At 42.7% G+C, this 22101-nt stretch overlaps 1 protein-coding gene across 3 annotated transcripts in view; it reads left to right on the top strand.

The window, feature by feature from the left end:
• The window catches only part of LOC106595706 (ubiquitin thioesterase ZRANB1), a 47456-nt gene that overhangs the window by 2851 nt on the left and 22504 nt on the right, over window positions 1–22101 (top strand). For all 3 annotated transcript variants that reach the window (XM_045701168.1, XM_045701169.1, XM_045701170.1), the window contains exons 3-4: window positions 17023–17210; window positions 19652–19805. In XM_045701168.1, the coding sequence (XP_045557124.1) occupies window positions 17023–17210; window positions 19652–19805 (342 nt within the window). The remainder of the gene's footprint in view (window positions 1–17022; window positions 17211–19651; window positions 19806–22101) is intronic.

The raw sequence follows: 22101 nt of genomic DNA, 5'->3' as shown, positions 1-22101 counted from the left end.
CGGTGTTTGTCAAGACACGAGACATCCAGAAATATTGGTTTTCTCATGAAAACGTTTGTAGCGTCCCAACCGTTTGGTCTATAAACTCTATGGAAAGATGAGACTCTCACGATGGTGTTCTCTGTTTTCAGGATGTCCGTTGGTCCTTACTCTCAAAATGTCTTTCATTCAGTTTTCCAGGTCTTAAATGTGACGGAGTGACTACAGTGGTTCCGTTATATTGTGCCGATGCTTAATTAATGCTACGCGAGAAAAAAACGAATAATAATTTAACGTAAAAAAAATACTCAAGGCGCATATGATGCTGGAGAGCGACCCCGGGGAGAGTCGGGGAGCGCGAACCCCGGGGAGAGTCGGGGAGCGCGAACCCCGGGGAGAGTCGGGGAGCGCGAACCCCGGGGAGAGTCGGGGAGCGCGAACCCCGGGGAGAGTCGGGGAGCGCGAACCCCGGGGAGAGTCGGGGAGCGCGAACCCCGGGGAGAGTCGGGGAGCGCGAACCCCGGGGAGAGTCGGGGAGCGCGACCCACATGTACCTCTGTGTACACGTCAAGTGCGTGTGCCAGTACGAGTCAGGCTGTTGCCAGAGGACAGAGCGCAAGGAAGCCTATAAGCCTACCATTTGATAGAAACTGTGAGCTTTCTCTCTAAGCACGACTAGGCCTTTGCTATATTGAATGCAGTCGAGTAGAGAGATGTTTTGTGGATACACAAGGTGTTTGTTGGAGGAATAACTATCTAGAATGAAAATAGACTTGTTACAGTTAGTGGCACAGCAGCTGCATTGTTACATAATAAACACACATAGAACTACAGTATTATTAATTAAGGGAGGGTTTAGTTAGAAGGGAATCTTGGACCCATTGAATCCCTGAGTTTTTGTCCTTGCTGTTCTGGGAGAATCTCTGTCTCTGATAGTGAAAGTAATCCCTCAGGCCTGTAGGGATGAGCAGCTACTTTGACTAGGCTGGGGAGCAGACTGTGACAGAGAGGAGGAGGAGAGGTCTGCTGTCTGTCTGGGTCCAGTGGGAGAGTGGCGACAGAGGGAGGGACAGAGTGAGCGGGAGACCGACCGGGAGAAAGAGACCGACCGGGGGGAAGGGAAAGCCAGGTCGATCTCTTTCTCCCGGTCTGTCTCTTTCTCCCGGTCGGTCTCTTTCTCCCGGTCGGTCTCTTTCTCCCGGTCGGTCTCTTTCTCCCGGTCGGTCTCTTTCTCCCGGTCGGTCTCTTTCTCCCGGTCGGTCTCTTTCTCCCGGTCGGTCTCTTTCTCCCGGTCGGTCTCTTTCTCCCGGTCGGTCTCTTTCTCCCGGTCGGTCTCTTTCTCCCGGTCGGTCTCTTTCTCCCGGTCTGTCTCTTTCTCCCGGTCTGTCTCTTTCTCCCGGTCGGTCTCTTTCTCCCGGTCGGTCTCTTTCTCCCGGTCGGTCTCTTTCTCCCGGTCGGTCTCTTTCTCCCGGTCGGTCTCTTTCTCCCGGTCGGTCTCTTTCTCCCGGTCGGTCTCTTTCTCCCGGTCGGTCTCTTTCTCCCGTTTGATTGGTGATGTTTCTGTAGCGCTCATGTGATTTGTAGAGTTTGCAACAACAAAAAATGGCCTCCTTGATTGATACAAATAATAATGATATCATTCTGCCAGGTAAGCATAGGCTATTTTGTAGTTAACATTTAATTGAGAAGGTTTTTGGGAATGCCTTTCCAGCTCTACCAGAAGAATGTTATCATTAGCATCGTCGCTAACGGCTACACAAAGTAGACACACACACACACACAGATGGGTTGTCCTGTGCCGTTTCAGAAAAGCTGCAGGAAAATACAAATCACTGATGCATTTTGTTAATTTCTCATGATTAACATCATTTCCTAATAAGTTGAATAAGTTTAGTTGATACTAAGTTACTAAGTTCAATACATTTAGGAATATTATTTAATTCCGTTTTAATGTCTTGATTCTGTCCACAACGTATATTTTGTAGTGGGAGGGAGAGATCGCTATCCTCTTCTAGCTGTCTCTCCTGAGGGACATCCTCTTCTAGCTGTCTCTCCTGAGGGACATCCTCTTCTAGCTGTCTCTCCTGAGGGACATCCTCTTCTAGCTGTCTCTCCTGAGGGACATCCTCTTCTAGCTGTCTCTCCTGAGGGACATCCTCTTCTAGCTGTCTCTCCTGAGGGACATCCTCTTCTAGCTGTCTCTCCTGAGGGACATCCTCTTCTAGCTGTCTCTCCTGAGGGACATCCTCTTCTAGCTGTCTCTCCTGAGGGACATCCTCTTCTAGCTGTCTCTCCTGAGGGACATCCTCTTCTAGCTGTCTCTCCTGAGGGACATCCTCTTCTAGCTGTCTCTCCTGAGGGACATCCTCTTCTAGCTGTCTCTCCTGAGGGACATCCTCTTCTAGCTGTCTCTCCTGAGGGACATCCTCTTCTAGCTGTCTCTCCTGAGGGACAGCCTCTTCTAGCTGTCTCTCCTGAGGGACAGCCTCTTCTAGCTGTCTCTCCTGAGGGACAGCCTCTTCTAGCCTGTTAGGGCTAGGGGGCAGTATTGACACGGCTGGATAAAAAACGTACCCAATTTAATCTGGTTACTACTCCTGCCCTGTAACTAGAATATGCATATAATGATTGGCTTTGGATAGAAAACACCCTAAAGTTTCTAAAACTGTTTGAATGGTGTCTGTGAGTATAACAGAACTCAAATGGCAGGTCAAAACCTGAGAAGATTCTGTACAGGAAGTACCCTGTCTGACCATTTCTTGAACTTCTTTGCCATCTCTATCCATTACAAAGGATCTCTGCTATAACGTGACACTTCCTACGGCTCACATGGTCTCTCAGAAGGCGGCAAAAAGCTGAATCGTGGCTTTGCAGGCTCTGGCTGAAACAAAGTAGCGCGTTTGGGTAGTGGCTGGTTACAGTACTGTGAGACTCAGGCTCGTGCCCGCGTCGACCGAAAGCTTTCTTTTCCTTTGTCTGTTTACCTAAAAGGATATTCCCGGTCGGAATATTATCGCTTTTTTACGAGAAAAATGGCATAAAAATGGATTTTAAACAGCGGTTGACATGCTTCGAAGTACGGTAATGGAATATTTAGATTTGTCTTGTCACGAATTGCGCCATGCGCGCGACCCTAATTTACCATTTCGGATAGTGTCTGGAACGCACGAACAAAACGCCGCTATTCGGATATAACGATGGATTATTTTGGACCAAACCAACATTTGTTATTGAAGTAGAAGTCCTGGGAGTGCATTCTGACGAAGACAACAAAAGGTAATCAAACTTTTGTAATAGTAAATCTGATTTTGGTGAAGGCTAAACTTGCCGGGTGTCTAAATAGCTAGCCCGTGATGGCTGGGCTATGTACTTAGAATATTGCAAAATGTGCTTTCACCAAAAAGCTATTTTAAAATCAGACATATCGAGTGCATAGAGGAGTTCTGTATCTATAATTCTTAAAATAATTGTTATGCTTTTTGTGAACGTTTATCGTGAGTAATTTAGTAAATTGTTAGTAAATACCCCGGAAGTTTGCGGGGGGTATGCTAGTTCTGAACGTCACATGCTAATGTAAAAAGCTGGTTTTTGATATAAATATGAACTTGATTGAACAAAACATGCATGTATTGTATAACATAATGTCCTAGGGTTGTCATCTGATGAAGATCATCAAAGGTTAGTGCTGCATTTAGCTGTGGTTTTGGTTTTTGTGACATTATATGCTAGCTTGAAAAATGGGTGTCTGATTATTTCTGGCTGGGTACTCTGCTGACATAATCTAATGTTTTGCTTTCGTTGTAAAGCCTTTTTGAAATCGGACAGTGTGGTTAGATTAACGAGAGTCTTGTCTTTAAATAGCTGTAAAATAGTCATATATTTGAGAAATTGAAGTAATAGCATTTCTAAGGTATTTGAAAATCACGCCACTGGATTAGACTGGCTGTTGCGTAGGTGGGACGAATTCGTCCCGCCTAGCCCAGAGAGGCTAGCTGTCTCTTTGTCAACATGGCCTATAAACACGGAGTCAAAATGACAGTTCTACCACAGCCAACATGGTATTTTGATTCTGAGTTCCGGCATATATAAAGTTTGTATGTGATAACAACTTCTAATTTGTTCCCAAAAACACTTCTCTCGCGCTAAAGAGGGAGGCTCGCTTGGCTGGTGCTAGAACGTTCTCTTATCAAATACACCTCTGGAACGTAGATCAAGGTGTTTTATACAGTGGCAAGAAAAAGCCCTTTGGAATTACCTGGATTTCTGCATAAATTTGTCATCAATGTTTGATCTGTCACAACAATAGACATAGTGTGCTTAAACTAATAACACACACATTATTGTATTTTTCTTGACTTTATTGAATACATCATTTAAACATTCAGTGTAGCTTGGAAAAAGTATGTGAAACCCGTAGGCTAATGACTTCTCCAAAAGCTAATTGGAATCCAATCAATGAGACGAGATTGGAGATGTTGGTTAGAGCTGCCCTGCCCTATAAAAACACTCACAAAATGTTAGTTTGCTATTCACAAGAAGCATTGCCTGATGTGAACCATGCCTTGAACAAAATAGATCTCAGAAGATCTAAGATTAAGAATTGTTGACTTGCATAAAGATGGAAAGGGTTACAAAAGTATCTCTAAAAGCCTTGATGTTCATCAGTCCACGTTAAGACAAATTGTGGCCGTCCTGCAAAGATGACTGCAAGAGCACAGCGCAAAACGCTCAATGAGGTTAAGAAGAATCCTAGAGTTTCAGCTAAAGACTTACAGAAATCTCTGGAACATGCTAACATCTCTGTTTACGAGTATACGATACGTAAAACTCTAAACAAGAATGGTGTTCATGGGAGGACACCACGGAAGAAACCACTGCTGTCCAAAAAAAACATTGCTGCACTTCTGAAGTTTACAAAAGATCATTTGGATGTTCCACAGCGCTACTGGCTAAATATTGTGTGGACAGATGAAACTACAGTTGAGTTGTTTGGAAGGAACACACAACACTATGTGGAGAAAAAAAGGCCCAGCATACCAACATCAAAACCTCATAACAACTGTAAAGTATGGTGGAGGGAGCATCATGGTTTGGGGCTGCTTTGCTGCCTCAGGGCCTGGACAGCTTGCCATCATCGCCGAAAAAATGTATTCCCAAGTTTATCAAGATATTTTGCAGGAGAATTTTAGGCTGTCTGCCAATTGAAGCTCAACAGAAGTTGGGTGACGCAACAGGACAACGACCCAAAACACAGAAGTAAATCAACAACAGAATGGCTTCAACAGAAGAAAATACACCTTCTGGAGAGGCCCAGTCAGAGTCCTGACCTCAACCTGATTGAGATGCTGTGACATGACCTCGAGAGCAGTTCACACCAGACATCCCAAGAATATTGCATAACTGAAACAGTTTTGTAAAGAGCAATGGTCCAAAATTCCTCCTGACCGTTGTGCAGGTCTGATACGCAACTATAGAAAATGTTTGGTTGAGGTTATTGCTGCCAACGGAGGGTCAACCAGTTATTAAATCCAAGGGTTCACATACTTTTCCCACCCTGCACTGTGAATGTTTACATGGTGTGAAAACGTATAATTGTTAGTGTGTTATTAGTTTAAGCAGACTGTGTTTGTCTATTGTTGTGACCTAGATGAATATCAGATCAAATTTTATGACCAAATTTATGCAGAAATCCAGGCATTTTAAAAGGGTTCAGATACGTTTTCTTGCCACTTTATGTCCTAATAATTGGAAACATTGCTCAGAAAACCAGGTGTTTTAATCGGCGTACGCTTACTTCAAATATGACCTGACACAGATTTAATATGAACAGAGAAAGGTTGTTTACATGACTGTCATACTCAGCCTTCTGCCATTTTAATCAGTTTAATATCCAATTATTAATGTTCATGTAAACATAACTCACTGATGCTTCTTTAACCTGGTTAGTGCTGACTGCTCTGCTGGGCCAAGCAGTCAGCCATCCGTCATAGCAGGAAGTTAAAAATAGCCTTGACATAACATGAGCACAACACATGACAACGCTGTGACAGTCTGACCTTGGCTCTGATTTACTCCCCTCTGTCCACAGTCAGACGGTCTGTCTGGCTTTGGTCTGTTGTCGAGACACATAAATAATATTGTCTTGGGACATGCATATTGACCAATGTCTGATGTTGACTGGGTGAGGGCTCTGTGAGGGCTATGTGAGGACTAGGGCTGTCATATAACTCTCACCACCTCACAGCTCATCTAACTTGGTGATTAATACATTTACTGTCCTCCCTATGGCAGATTTCTCTGTCCGGTTATGGAGTTTGTTGTAGAGACACACATAATATTTTCTATTGATATTTATATTGACTATCAGGCCTTTGACGTCAGATCACAGTTTATGATTAGGTTAACCTCTCTTCTGTGACATCAGATCACAGTTTATGATTAGGTTAACCTCTCTTCTGTGACATCAGATCACAGTTTATGATTAGGTTAACCTCTCTTCTGTGACATCAGATCACTGTTTATGATTAGGTTAACCTCCTCTTCTGTGACATCAGATCACCGTTTATGATTAGGTTAACCTCTCTTCTGTGACATCAGATCACCGTTTATGATTAGGTTAACCTCTCTTCTGTGACATCAGATCACTGTTTATGATTAGGTTAACCTCTTCTGTGACATCAGATCACCGTTTATGATTAGGTTAACCTCTCTTCTGTGACATCAGATCACCGTTTATGATTAGGTTAACCTCTCTTCTGTGACATCAGATCACAGTTTATGATTAGGTTAACCTCCTCTTCTGTGACATCAGATCACCGTTTATGATTAGGTTAACCTCTCTTCTGTGACATCAGATCACCGTTTATGATTAGGTTAACCTCTCTTCTGTGACATCAGATCACCGTTTATGATTAGGTTAACCTCTCTTCTGTGACATCAGATCACCGTTTATGATTAGGTTAACCTCTCTTCTGTGACATCAGATCACCGTTTACGATTAGGTTAACCTCTCTTCTGTGATATCAGATCACCGTTTACGATTAGGTTAACCTCTCTTCTGTGATATCAGATCACCGTTTATGATTAGGTTAACCTCTCTTCTGTGACATCAGATCACCGTTTACGATTAGGTTAACCTCTCTTCTGTGACATCAGATCACCGTTTACGATTAGGTTAACCTCTCTTCTGTGACATCAGATCACTGTTTATGATTAGGTTAACCTCTCTTCTGTGATATCAGATCACAGTTTATGATTAGGTTAACCTCTCTTCTGTGATATCAGATCAGTTTTATTATTTGACCTTGCTGATGAACATTAGGTCGGTTAACCTCTTTTCCCCTCCCTCCTCCATGGTCCGATGTCTGTCTCTGTCCGGCTAGGAAGTTTGTTGTTGTTGTTTACATACAATAATGTCTTGAGTCTTTGTTGAGACAAAGTTGGTTAACACCTTGAAGGGGTACCTACTAACCTACCTAATGACTTCATGACTAGGGCTGGTACAATTACCATATAACCGACGGTTATGGATGAAGACTGTCATGAAATAAAATAACATCATAAACAGAAATATATAGATATAGATATAGATAGAGATATATATTATATATATATTTAAAAATATCTATCATAATTTTGGAATGAACAGCCATAACATGGACTCTTAACAATGTGATGTAACTTTGTTGCTCCCTACTGAAACAAGGAAGGAAACAAGGAAACAAGTCTTTGGTTTCCTAGGCCAGGGTTGTGCACATTATGGTTTTTGCCCCCAGCACCACACAGCTGATTCAAATAACCAACTCATCATCAAGCTTGGATTATTTCATAAAGAACTACAAAATAGCATGGTGGTCTGGGTTAGACTGCCGAGTTGAGGCAAAGGTAAGAATCTCTGGATTAACCATCTAATGCTACATAAATGTAATAATGAATAAATTGTCTGCATTTCTTTAAATTGACAATTGTGTGAACTGTCTCGTAAGTTTTTTTTAAATTGACACAACCTGTTTTAGAAAAGGTTTCAGCTAGAGATGACTTGCAGGGATTTGTAGTGTTGCATGTCTACTTTGATGCTAGTTAGCATTTTCGAAATATGAGTGGAAATAGAGCCGAAATATATTGATTAAAGTCATCCTTGTCTGAGAGAGATTTACATGGGTATCAAAACGTCACGCCAGGGTCAGCCTACACTACATGGTAATCAGAACGTCACGCCAGGGTCAGCCTACACTACATGGTAATCAGAACATCACGCCAGGGTCAGCCTACACTACATGGTAATCAGAACATCACACCAGGGTCAGCCTACACTACATGGTAATCAGAACATCACACCAGGGTCAGCCTACACTACATGGTAATCAGAACATCACGCCAGGGTCAGCCTACACTACATGGTAATCAGAACATCACGCCAGGGTCAGCCTACACTACATGGTAATCAGAACATCACACCAGGGTCAGCCTACACTACATGGTAATCAGAACATCACACCAGGGTCAGCCTACACTACATGGTAATCAGAACATCACACCAGGGTCAGCCTACACTACATGGTAATCAGAACATCACACCAGGGTCAGCCTACACTACATGGTAATCAGAACATCACACCAGGGTCAGCCTACACTACATGGTAATCAGAACATCACGCCAGGGTCAGCCTACACTACATGGTAATCAGAACATCACACCAGGGTCAGCCTACACTACATGGTAATGTAGAATCTTCATTCAAATCATGTAAGTGATGTGGCTCATACAATGGAATGTATCAAATCACATGGCATATATTTTACTTCCTGCTTCGCTCCTGAATGAGGATGCCTGTTCTGTTCATTATATTTCTATGGCAGCACATGCAGTCAGAAGCGGAGGATTGGAGAAAATGTGTGTCAAAGAAAACATATATTTTTTTTATACAATAAAATGCTATTCGAACAGTTATTCCGGTGACCGCAATCATTTGGCTGCCCTGTCATACCACCTACTAACCTACATAATGTCATACCACCTACTAACCTACATAATGACGTCATACCACCTACTAACCTACATAATGACTTCATACCACCTACTAACCTACATAATGATGTCATACCACCTGCTAACCTACATAATGATGTCATACCACCTACTAACCTACATAATGATGTCATACCACCTACTAACCTACATAATGTCATACCACCTACTAACCTACATAATGACGTCATAACACCTACAAACCTACATGATGTCATACCACCTACTAACCTACATAATGATGTCATACCACCTACTAACCTACATGTCATACCACCTACTAACCTACATAATGTCATACCACCTACTAACCTACATAATGACTTCATAACTCCTAACGTACATAATGATGTCATAACTCCTGCTAACCTACATAATGTCTTCATAACACCTAACCTACATAATGTCATACCACCTACTAACCTACATAATGATGTCATACCACCTACTAACCTACATAATGACTTCATAACTCCTACTAACGTACATAATGTCATAACTCCTACTAACCTACATAATGACGTCATCACTCCTACTAACCTACATAATGACGTCATAACTCCTACTAACCTACATAATGATGTCATAACTCCTACTAACCTACATAATGATGTCATAACACTTGCTAACCTACATAATGACTTCACAACCCATAGTCTACATAATGACTTCACAACCCATAGCCTACATAATGTCTAGCCAGGGAGTCTGTTGTTGAGATACAATACTGTCATAAGTCTGGCTAGAGAGTTTGTTGAGACACAATATTGTCTTGAGACATGCATATTGACCAATGAATGTGATATTAACTGGGTTATTAGGTTAGGTTATATTGTTATATTTATTTAACCTTTATTTAACTAGGCAAGTCAGTTAAGAACAAATTCTTATTTACGATGACGGCCTACCCAGGAAACTGATCAGATCTCATTGGTTTTAGTTTCAGTTTCAGTGCTGGTTATTCTGAAGGAAACTTTGTTCAGATGATGTCATTGGTTTTAGTTTCAGTGCTGGTTATTCTGAAGGAAACTGATCAGATCTCATTGGTCTTAGTTTCAGTGCTGGTTATTCTGAAGGAAACTGATCAGATCTCATTGGTTTTAGTTTTAGTTTCAGTACTGGTTATTCTGAAGGAAACTGATCAGATCTCATTGGTTTTAGTTTTAGTTTCAGTACTGGTTATTCTGAAGGAAACTGATCAGATCTCATTGGTTCTAGTTTCAGTACTGGTTATTCTGAAGGAAACTGATCAGATGATGTCATTGGTTTTAGTTTCAGTGCTGGTTATTCTGAAGGAAACTGATCAGATCTCATTGGTTTTAGTTTTAGTTTCAGTACTGGTTATTCTGAAGGAAACTGATCAGATCTCATTGGTTCTAGTTTCAGTACTGGTTATTCTGAAGGAAACTGATCAGATGATGTCATTGGTTTTAGTTTCAGTACTGGTTATTCTGAAGGAAACTGATCAGATGATGTCATTGGTTTTAGTTTCAGTACTGGTTATTCTGAAGGAAACTGATCAGATCTCATTGGTTTAAGATTCAGTGCTGGTTATTCTGAAGGAAACTGATCAGATCTCATTGGTTTTAGTTTAAGTACTGGTTATTCTGAAGTAAAACTCTGATCAGATGATCTCATTGGTTTTCCATAGCAGAAGGAAGCAGGCAGTGTTTGTGTAATATTGTTCCGTTTCAGTAAGCCAACAACAATAACTTTGTTCATGTTTTCCTGTTGGAAAGAATGAGTCCATGTCAAGTCGTTACATTATAAACTTTGATGTGTTGAATTGAGTGAAGTTGGATAAAATGTTATACAATGCAGTGTTCTGACAATACTATTAGCCTATTTGTCAATTGAATAGAGAGGATGGGGAAATAGGATTCAGCATGGTACTGAGTGTGTACATTTAATCATACTGAAAGATGGATGTACACGGTGAGGCGTGGCTTAACGTGACCACACCGCCGAGTAGGGCACACCCTTTACTCCCATGTTTAAATGTACATTTTTTTACCCCTTTTTTCTCCCCAATTTCGTGGTATCTAATTGGTAGTTGCAGTCTTGTCTCATCACTGCAACTCCCGTACGGACTCGGGAGAGGCGAAGGTCGAGAGCCAAGCGTCCATCGAAACACAACCCAACCAAGCCGCACTGCTTCTTGACACAATGCACATCCAACCCGGACCAATGTGTCGGTGGAAACACCATACACCTGGCGACCGTGTCAGCCTGCACTGCGCCCGGCCTGCCACAGGAATCGCTAGTGCGCGATGAGACAAGGATATCCCTGCCGGCCAAACCCTCCCTAACCCGGACGACACCGGGCCAATTGTGCATTGCCCCATGGGTTTTTAATAATTTTTTTATCGTTCTATGAACATTTGGGATATGCTTGGTTGGTTGTTTTTTTAACATACTTCCACGTCGTTCTAATCAACAAACTACATCATACCTAAAAACACATTAGCTGTGTTCGAATACCCATATTAACATACTGTATACTACTTACTTAATGAGTATATACTATTAGTTACTTTTAGTATACTGTAAACGAACGGTATCCTTTCAGTTGAGCGTACTAGCGCTTCGCCTGTCTACCGGATGTTGATGCTGTTGCTATGCAACCTCTTGCTAGCTTGTTAGCATAACATATTACTAGCTAGACTTCGGGTGTGTTTGTAAATTCAACCTGGAGTGCCAGAGTGCGCTCTGGGCGTTCGTAAATTCAGGGCGTTGTCCCGATCGGGGCATTCAGAGCGCACACTGGACGCTCTGGCTTAGGAGTAGGGTTGATCCGAGCGTTTTGACCTCACAACAGCAATCAAGCACCCAAGCTAACTGGCTAATGTTGGTTAGCTTGCTAGCTACTTCCAGACACATAATGAGAGAACAACTCACTCTGACCATTTTACTGGCCCTAGCAGAGCTGGTTAGCCTGTTTTCATGTTATCTAGAGCGTTGGTGACTAACTTTGCTGCTGGCAACAATTTAATGACCCTTTTTCGCCAACGTTTACTGACACCGTCCATATTCAATGGGTGTTGAACATTCGTAAATTCATCAGTTATACTGTGCTCTGCCTCAGGCAGTCAGACGAGAGTGCTCTGAAATCGGGAGTAGATAGCCAGAGTGAATTTACAAACGGACCCGAACGACTATACCACTTAGCTAAGCTATGAATGACGTGAATAATCAAGTCAATAAACGTTGGGTAGTTAGTTAGATAGCGTAAAGTAAATGTACTGGCAAGTTCGATGTACTAGTAGCCAACTAACGTTACAGTAGGTAGCTCACATACCTGGTACATACTGCTGTAATGATATGCTATGCGGTTCGTAAGGATAGCGTAGCTAACAAATTGTCAGCCAACGTAACGTGTAACGTAACTTATTGGAGAAGTCGACTTTATTACATTGCTCAACATTTTTCATAATTAGTTAAAGTAACAGATTTGTATCCGCTCTTGTCGGACTTGGGCTGCATATTTTCCTTCATTTTTTCCAAATCTGAAAACGTTGTGAAGCCACGGCCAATTTCTGAAAAAAGCATGGAAATAGTGTCCACTGCGTGTATACTTGGTGTTTTGGCGAATTTAGTACGACATCCGGGAACTTTTAGCATACTATCTATATCCATACTATGACCAAAAAGCATACTATATACTCCATTTATGTCACAAATGGTACACTTAGTGCGGTTAGCATGAGTATTCGAACACAGCTTTTAATTCTAAACGTAAAAATGTTAGCAATGAACAGAGACTGTCGCATGGAATGTATGTCACGATTATCAGCCTAAGAGCCCGATACCAATGGACTTTCTTCACCTAGCTATTGTTAGCTAACTAACCCTGCTTTTATAGCAAAGATGCTAAAAGCTGCTGGTACCTTTTTTTTTTTTGCTTTAACAAATAGTAGGACAAAAGACCACCAAATCAAGTTTCATCAACTGTCCAAGGACCAAGTTAGACCGACTTCATGGTTTCAAGATATACATCGCTATGATGGGAAATCTGTGTGCTGTGGGTCACGTTAAGCCACGCCTCTCCGTAGGATTCATCCAAGTTCTTTTCAGAAGCACGTACATAAGAAGACCAAGGTGTATTTCTCCTGAGTCCCTCTGCCTGCTGTCAATTCAGAGCTCTCTTCCTCCTCTCCATTATCCACCTCCACCTCCTTACCAGTGGTGTAAAGTACTTAAATAGTACTTTAAAGTATTTTTACTCAAGTTGTTTTTTGGGGTATCTGTACTTTTATTTTACTAATTTAGATTTTTGCCTACTTTTACTTCACAACATTTCTAAAGAAAATAATGTACTTTTTACTCCATACATTTTCCCTGACACCCAAAAGTACTCGTTTCATTTTGACAGGAAAATGGTCCAATTCACACACTTATCAAGAGAACATCCCTGGTCATCCCTACTTCCTCTGATCTGGCGGACTTACTAAACACAAATGCTTCGTTTGTAAATTATGTCTGAGTGTTGGAGTGTGCCCCTGGCTATCTGTAAATTATGTCTGAGTGTTGGAGTGTGCCCCTGGCTATCTGTAAATTATGTCTGAGTGTTGGAGTGTGCCCCTGGCTATCTGTAAATTATGTCTGAGTGTTGGAGTGTGCCCCTGGCTATCTGTAAATTATGTCTGAGTGTTGGAGTGTGCCCCTGGCTATCAGTCAATAAAAATAAAATTGTGCTTTCTGGTTTGCTTAATATAAGGAATTTGAAACGGTTTGTACTTTTACTTTTGATACTTGGGTATCTTTAATCTTTAAAACCAAATACTTTTATACTTTTACTCAAGTAGTGTTTTTACTGGGTGACTTTAATTTTTACTTGTTGTTTTCTATTAAGCTATCTTTACTTTTACTCAAGTATAACAATTGAGTACTTTTTCCACCTCTGCTGTCATATCAGTGCTCTCTTCCTCCTCTTCCTCCTTACTCAAATGAGATAAAGGATACCTCCCAAATGACTCCCTATATAGTGCACTACTCTTGACCAAAGCCCTATGGGGGACTAGGAACAGTAACCTACATAATGGCTTCATAAAGCCTGCTAACCTACATAATGACTTCATAAAGCCTACTAACCTACATAATGGCTTCATAAAGCCTACTAACCTACATAATGACTTCATAATGCATACTAACCTACATAATGACATACGACGAAAGCCCTATGGGAGACTAGGAACACTAACCTACTTAATGACTTCATAATGCATACTAACCTACATAAGGACTTAGGACCAAAGCCCTATGGGGGCTGTAGATTAATTGGCAGTGACTAGGAACAGTATGGAGCCCATTCAGTATGTGATGGAAAATGATGTAGGTCTTTTAATGAACACAACAGCCTGTCAATTACATCTAGCATTTTCTAACCAGCTTTCTGTATGGGGACGTACCTCTGGAGCCGATCCAAGCTTTAATCCATTCAGATACTGTTGCAGAAGCTGCACATTTGGGACATCATATTTCAAATGGGAAAGCTTCTACATCTGTAATGCAATGATATGAATGTTAACGATTTTAAACTTTCCTTACAGGTGTATTTCAACATCAAGGGATATGTTTTTATTACCTAGGCTACACACAAAGCAAAGTAATGTCCACGTACAATATCTCTTCTTTAATGGCCACACTAGACATAGCGTACAGGCCTAGACCTACAGCTTGACTGTTCACTGCCAGCTCTACAGGCCTCGACCTACAGTATATCTCTTAACAATGACCAGCCTGACTGTTCACTGCCAGCTCTACAGGCCTTGACCTACAGTAAATCTCTTAACAATGACCAGCCTGACAGCTTGACTGTTCACTGCCAGCTCTACAGGCCTAGACCTACAGTATATCTCTTAACAATGACCAGCCTGACTGTTCACTGCCAGCTCTACAGGCCTAGACCTACAGTATATCTCTTAACAATGACCAGCCTGACTGTTCACTGCCAGCTCTACAGGCCTAGACCTACAGTATATATCTTAACAATGACCAGCCTGACTGTTCACTGCCAGCTCTACAGGCCTAGACCTACAGTATAACTCTTAACAATGACCAGCCTGACTGTTCACTGCCAGCTCTACAGGCCTCGACCTACAGTATATCTCTTAACAATGACCAGTCTGACAGCCTGACTGTTCACTGCCAGCTCTACAGGCCTAGACCTACAGTAAATCTCTTAACAATGACCAGCCTGACTGTTCACTGCCAGCTCTACAGGCCTAGACCAACAGTTTATCTCTTAACAATGACCAGCCTGACTGTTCACTGCCAGCTCTACAGGCCTCGACCTACAGTATATCTCATAACAATGACCAGCCTGACTGTTCACTGCCAGCTCTACAGGCCTCGACCTACAGTATATCTCTTAACAATGACCAGCCTGACTGTTCACTGCCAGCTCTACAGGCCTAGACCTACAGTAAATCTCTAAACAATGACACCCCTGACTGTTCACTGCCAGCTCTACAGGCCTAGACCTACAGTATATATCTTAACAATGACGAGCCTGATTGTTCACTGCCAGCTCTACAGGCCTAGACCTACAGTATATCTCTTAACAATGACCAGCCTGACTGTTCACTGCCAGCTCTACAGGCCTAGACCTATAGTATAACTCTTAACAATGACCAGCCTGACTGTTCACTGCCAGCTCTACAGGCCTAGACCTACAGTATATCTCTTAACAATGACCAGTCTGACAGCCTGACTGTTCGCTGACAGCTCTACAGGCCTCGACCTACAGTATATCTCTTAACAATGACCAGCCTGACTGTTCACTGCCAGCTCTACAGGCCTCGACCTACAGTATATCTCTTAACAATGACCAGCCTGACAGCCTGACTGTTCACTGCCAGCTCTACAGGCCTAGACCTACAGTATATCTCTTAACAATGACCAGCCTGACTGTTCACTGCCAGCTGTACAGGCCTTGACCTACAGTAAATCCCTTAACAATGACCAGCCTGACTGTTCACTGCCAGCTCTACAGGCCTCGACCTACAGTATATCTCTTAACAATGACCAGCCTGACTGTTCACTGCCAGCTCTACGGGCCTCGACCTACAGTATATCTCTTAACAATGACCAGCCTGACAGCTTGACTGTTCACTGCCAGCTCTACAGGCCTAAACCTACAGTATATCTCTTAACAATGACCAGCCTGACTGTTCACTGCCAGCTCTACAGGCCTAGACCTACAGTATATCTCTTAACAATGACCAGCCTGACAGCTTGACTGTTCACTGCCAGCTCTACAGGCCTCGACCTACAGTAAATCTCTTAACAATGACCAGCTTGACTGTTCACTGCCAGCTCTACAGGCCTAGACCTACAGTATATCTCTTAACAATGACCAGCCTGACAGCCTTGACTGTTCACTGCCAGCTCCTTTCTGTGGATGACAAGAGTAGGGAGAGATGACAGTCGGGATCTGACAATAGAACAGTGTTTGTGGTAGTGAGGGAGGAACACCCTAGCCTTGGGGGGGGGGGATTCAAACAATGTCTTTACACAATGTTTATTTATCTTGACAGTCTCACAGTGGTAGGTACACAGTGTGTTGTGTTCAGTGAAGTCAGTGGACTGAATTTCCCCCCCCAACACACAACACTACGACGTCATTCCTCCCTTCTTCTGCACCCTCACAGACTATGTATATATCCATAATTTGTTTTAAAAAACGTGTATACTGTAGTACTATTTGTTGTTTTGTGTAGCCTACTCCTGGCTGCACAATCAAATTCTCTGCAGAGACAAATAAAGTTTCAATTTAATATAACTTGTTCCGGGTCATCCCCAGTAATGAGTTCTTCCCTCCCTTTCCCTGTCTCTCTGGCTACCTTTCTGACAGGAAGCCCAATTCTGATCTTCTTTTGACCAATCACATAAGCTCTTTTCAAATATATATATATTTTTTTAAATCAGAATTGGTCTGCCTGTCTAAATGTAGCCTAGGTGTCTACTTATGATTTAAAATGTAGCCTAAAAGGGAAAAAATGTCTGTGCTGCAGGTGTGGTGGAGGGGAACATGGCTGCTGTCGAGGCCTACAAGTCGTCAGGCGGTGACATCGCCCGTCAGATGACTTCAGACGAGGTCCGTCTCCTGAACCGTGCCACTGCCTTCAACGATGGCTTTACGCTAGTTCACCTGGCCATCCGCTTCCAGAGACAAGACATGTTGGCTATCCTTCTCACTGAGGTAAAGTAAAAAAAAAAAAAAAGTTTTTAAATACATAAGAGTCAAGGTGAATGTCCAGATTCGGATCATTTTTTTAACCTCACGTGGACCGGCTAGCTATTTAGAACAGTAGCCATTGTCCTAATGGCTCGAATGTAAAGTGGTCGCAAGTCAGGGAGACAAAGAATCCAGATGAAAAAAAACAAAATGGCATCAGACTCATGGTCAGACTTATCACAACTGTAATTCACATATAAGCAAGCAGCTGTACTCATTCGTTTCACGAATCAGACATCTTGAAAATCCAACATAAGTTTCCTGAAACGGGTCACATTTAAAAAAAAATTGCAAGTAGGACTGATTTATTTTATTTTTTTACTAATCCAAGTACTCTTATAATTTTTTTTTTAAAGCAATGAGGCTGATGCAACATATCAGATCGTTTAGCTTAAAATGTTGATCCAGTTTGATTTATTCATATTATAAGCTCAACAATACGCACATGGCTGTATGCGCAAATCTTCCAAATTGCAATTAGTGGGGAAACATTGTTCTCAAAAAAGCACCGCATGTTTGAGCAGTTTCATGTGACAGAGATTAAAATATCTGTTAGAAATTAAGAAAGGGGAGATCTAAAGATGCTAGCATGGGTACAACTAGCATAGAATATGAGAGAATTTTTGGTTTGTATTTATTATGGATCTCCATTAGTTTCTGCCAAGGCAGCAGCTACTCTTCCTGAGGTTTATTATGGATCCCCATTAGTTTCTGCCAAGGCAGCAGCTGCTCTTCCTGGGGTTTATTATGGATCCCCATTAGTTCCTGCCAAGGCAGCGGCTACTCTTCCTGAGGTTTATTATGGATCCCCATTAGTTTCTGCCAAGGCAGCAGCTACTCTTCCTGGAGTTTATTATGGATCCCCATTAGTTTCTGCCAAGGCAGCAGCTGCTCTTCCTGGGGTTTATTATGGATCCCCATTAGTTCCTGCCAAGGCAGCAGCTACTCTTCCTGAGGTTTATTATGGATCCCCATTAGTTCCTGCCAAGGCAGCAGCTGCTCTTCCTGGGGTTTATTATGGATCCCCATTAGTTTCTGCCAAGGCAGCAGCTACTCTTCCTGGGGTTTATTATGGATCCCCATTAGTTTCTGCCAAGGCAACAGCTACTCTTCCTGGGGTTTATTATGGATCCCCATTAGTTTCTGCCAAGGCAGCAGCTGCTCTTCCTGGGGTTTATTATGGATCCCCATTAGTTCCTGCCAAGGCAGAAGCTACTCTTCCTGGGGTTTATTATGGATCCCCATTAGTTCCTGTCAAGGCAGCAGCTACTCTTCCTGGGGTTTATTATGGATCCCCATTAGTTCCTGCCAAGGCAGCAGTTACTCTTCCTGGGGTTTATTATGGATCCTCATTAGTTCCTGCCGAGGCAGCAGCTACTCTTCCTGGGGTTTATTATGGATCCCCATTAGTTCCTGCCGAGGCAGCAGCTACTCTTCCTGGAGTTTATTATGGATCTCCATTAGTTCCTGCCAAGGCAGCAGCTACTCTTCCTGGGGTTTATTATGGATCCCCATTAGTTCCTGTCAAGGCAGCAGCTACTCTTCCTGGGGTTTATTATGGATCCCCATTTAGTTCCTGTCAAGGCAGCAACTACTCTTCCTGGGGTTTATTATGGATCCCCATTAGTTCCTGTCAAGGCAGCAGCTACTCTTCCTGGGGTTTATTATGGATCCTCATTAGTTCCTGCCAAGGCAGCAGCTACTCTTCCTGGGGTTTATTATGGATCCCCATTAGTTCCTGCCAAGGCAGCAGCTACTCTTCCTGGGGTTTATTATGGATCCCCATTAGTTCCTTATCAACAAGGCACGTCGTACATATCTCCTGTAGCAAGTCTATTACTGTCATCCATCCTCTCAGTTACATATCTCCTGTAGCAAATCTATTACTGTCATCCATCCTCCCAGTTACATATCTCCTGTAGCAAGTCTGTTACTGTCATCCATCCTCCCAGTTACATATCTCCTGTAGCAAGTCTGTTACTGTCATCCATCCTCCCAGTTACATATCTTCTGTAGCAAGTCTATTACTGTCATCCATCCTCCCAGTTACATATCTCCTGTAGCAAGTCTATTACTGTCATCCATCCTCCCAGTTACATATCTCCTGTAGCAAGTCTGTTACTGTCACCCATCCTCTCAGTTACATATCTCCTGTAGCAAGTCTGTTACTGTCACCCATCCTCCCAGTTACATATCTCCTGTAGCAAGTCTGTTACTGTCATCCATGCTCTCAGTTGCATATCTCCTGTAGCAAGTCTGTTACTGTCAACTTGAATTCCTTTAACTGGATAAAACTGTCTAAAATCAACTAATTCTGGAGGAGGTTATTCCTGGAGCAGCAGGGTGCCAGAAAATAAAAAGGTGTCTTGTCATAACGAGTCTCTCCTCCCTCCATCCCCGTGCAGGTGTCCCAGCAGGCAGCTAAGTGTATCCCTGCCATGGTGTGTGGTGAGCTGACAGAACAGATCCGCAGGGAGATCGCTGCCTCTCTGCACCAACGTAAAGGAGACTTCAACTGTTACTTCCTCTCTGACCTGGTGACCTTCACACTGCCCGCAGGTGACCGACCTGCCCTGTCTTTACTGTACATCAAGCTGTTTGTCCTCAAGTGTTCCTCAGTGATGATGAATTGATGGTTAACAAGCTGTAGGCTAAATGTCCGAGGGAGATTTGTTCATCATGATAAAAAATGTGCAAAAGGACTGAAACGTTTGATCCAATTTTAAGTTGTTCTGTATATAAAATACATTTAGCAAGTATGTTTAAGTGTGTGAATAAACAATGTAGGTTATCCTCGTAGTACAGTAGCTAGCCTTAGTAAGGGAGAGAGAGACTGCATCCAGTCTTGTAGTACAGTAGCTAGTCTTAGTGAGGGAGAGAGAGACTGCATCCAGTCTTGTAGTACAGTAGCTAGTCTTAGTGAGAGAGAGACTGCATCCAGTCTTGTAGAACAGTAACTAGCCTTAGTGAGGGAGAGACTGCATCTAGTCTTGTAGTACAGTAGCTAGCCTTAGTGAGAGAGAGAGAGACTGTATCCAGTCTTGTAGTACAGTAGCTAGCCTTAGTGAGGGAGAGAGAGACTGCAGCCAGTCTTGTAGTACAGTAGCTAGCCTTAGTGAGAGAGAGACTGCATCCAGTCTTGTAGTACAGTAGCTAGTCTTAGTGAGGGAGAGAGAGACTGCATCCAGTCTTGTAGTACAGTAGCTAGTCTTAGTGAGGGTGAGAGAGACTGCATCCAGTCTTGTAGTACAGTAGCTAGCCTTAGTGAGGGAGAGACTGCATCCAGTCTTGTAGTACAGCAGCTAGCCTTAGTGAGGGAGAGAGAGACTGCATCCAGTCTTGTAGTACAGTAGCTAGTCTTAGTGAGGGAGAGAGAGACTGCATCCAGTCTTGTAGTACAGTAGCTAGTCTTAGTGAGGGAGAGAGAGACTGCATCCAGTCTTGTAGTACAGTAGCTAGCCTTAGTGAGGGAAAGAGAGACTGCATCCAGTCTTGTAGTACAGTAGCTAGTCTTAGTGAGGGAGGGAGAGACTGCATACAGTCTTGTAGTACAGTAACTAGCCTTAGTGAGGGAGAGAGAGACTGCATCCAGTCTTGTAGTACAGTAGCTAGTCTTAGTGAGGGAGAGACTGCAGCCAGTCTTTTCCTGCCTGCATAATATCGTCATTGAGATTTCAGAGATGTGCACTTAACTGTACACACACACACACACACACACACACACACACACACACACACACACACACACACACACACACACACACACACACTGTAGAGTTCCCGGGTTGTATTCTGTTTCAGAGCAGGCTAGTATTTCTGTGCAGGCAGAGCTTGGCTTCAGGCCATTACAGTGAGAGGGTTCTCTCTCTCTCTCTCTCTCTTTCAAGTCCAGTGTATTCACTATTGAGCCAGAGAATGGCCACCAGTGTTCTCTTCTGTGTATGCAGTTAGCCATGCACCTACTGTGCCTTCAGAAAGTATTCATACCACTTGATTTATTCCACATTTTGTTGTTACAGCCTGAATTCAGAATGGATTTTTTTTTCTCCCTTTTTCTTTTTCTCAACCATCTAAACACAATACTCCATAATGACAAAGTGAAGACATGTTTTTAGAATTTTGTTTTGCAAATATATTGAAAATGGAATCTAATTTACATAAGTATTCACACCCCTTTGCTATGACACTCCAAATTGAGCTCAGGTTCATTCAATTTCCTTTTGTCGTTCTTGATGTCACTGCAACTTTATTTGGAGTCCACCTGCGGCCAATTTTAAATAGTTTGGACATGATTTAGAAAGAAACAAACCTGTCTATATAAGGTCTCACAGTTGACAGCGCATGTTCGTGTAGAAACTATACCAGGAAGTCCAAGGAACTCTCCGTAGATCCCTGATAATTGTGATGAGGCATATATCTGGGAAAGGGTATAAAACATTTTCTAGAGTCTTGAAAGTTTCCATAATTGGGAAATGGAAAAATATTGAACTACCCAGACTCTGCCTAGAGCTGGCTGTCTGACCAAACTGAGCTACCGGGCTAGAAGGACCTTGGTCAAGGAGGTGACCAAGAACCCAATGACCACCAATGACTACAGAGTTCCTTGGCTGAGATGGGAGAACCTGCCAGAAGGACAACAGTCTCTACTGCACTTCACCTATCTGGGCTTTATGGGAGAGTGGCCAGACGGAAGCCACTCCTGAGAAAAAGGTACATGACAGCATGCCTGGAGTTTGCAAATAGGCACGTGAAAGACTAAGAGCATAAAGGCAAAAGATTCTGTGGTCTGATGAGACACATCGGGATTCTTTTGTTGTCCTGAATGCAAAGCGCTATGTCTGGAGAAAACCAGACG

Source organism: Salmo salar, chromosome ssa18, assembly GCF_905237065.1.
Source record: "Salmo salar chromosome ssa18, Ssal_v3.1, whole genome shotgun sequence".
In the NCBI taxonomy this organism is placed as follows: Eukaryota; Metazoa; Chordata; class Actinopteri; order Salmoniformes; family Salmonidae; genus Salmo; species Salmo salar.
Note: the sequence above shows the minus strand (reverse complement) of the source record. Positions and strands in the feature narration are given on the sequence as shown.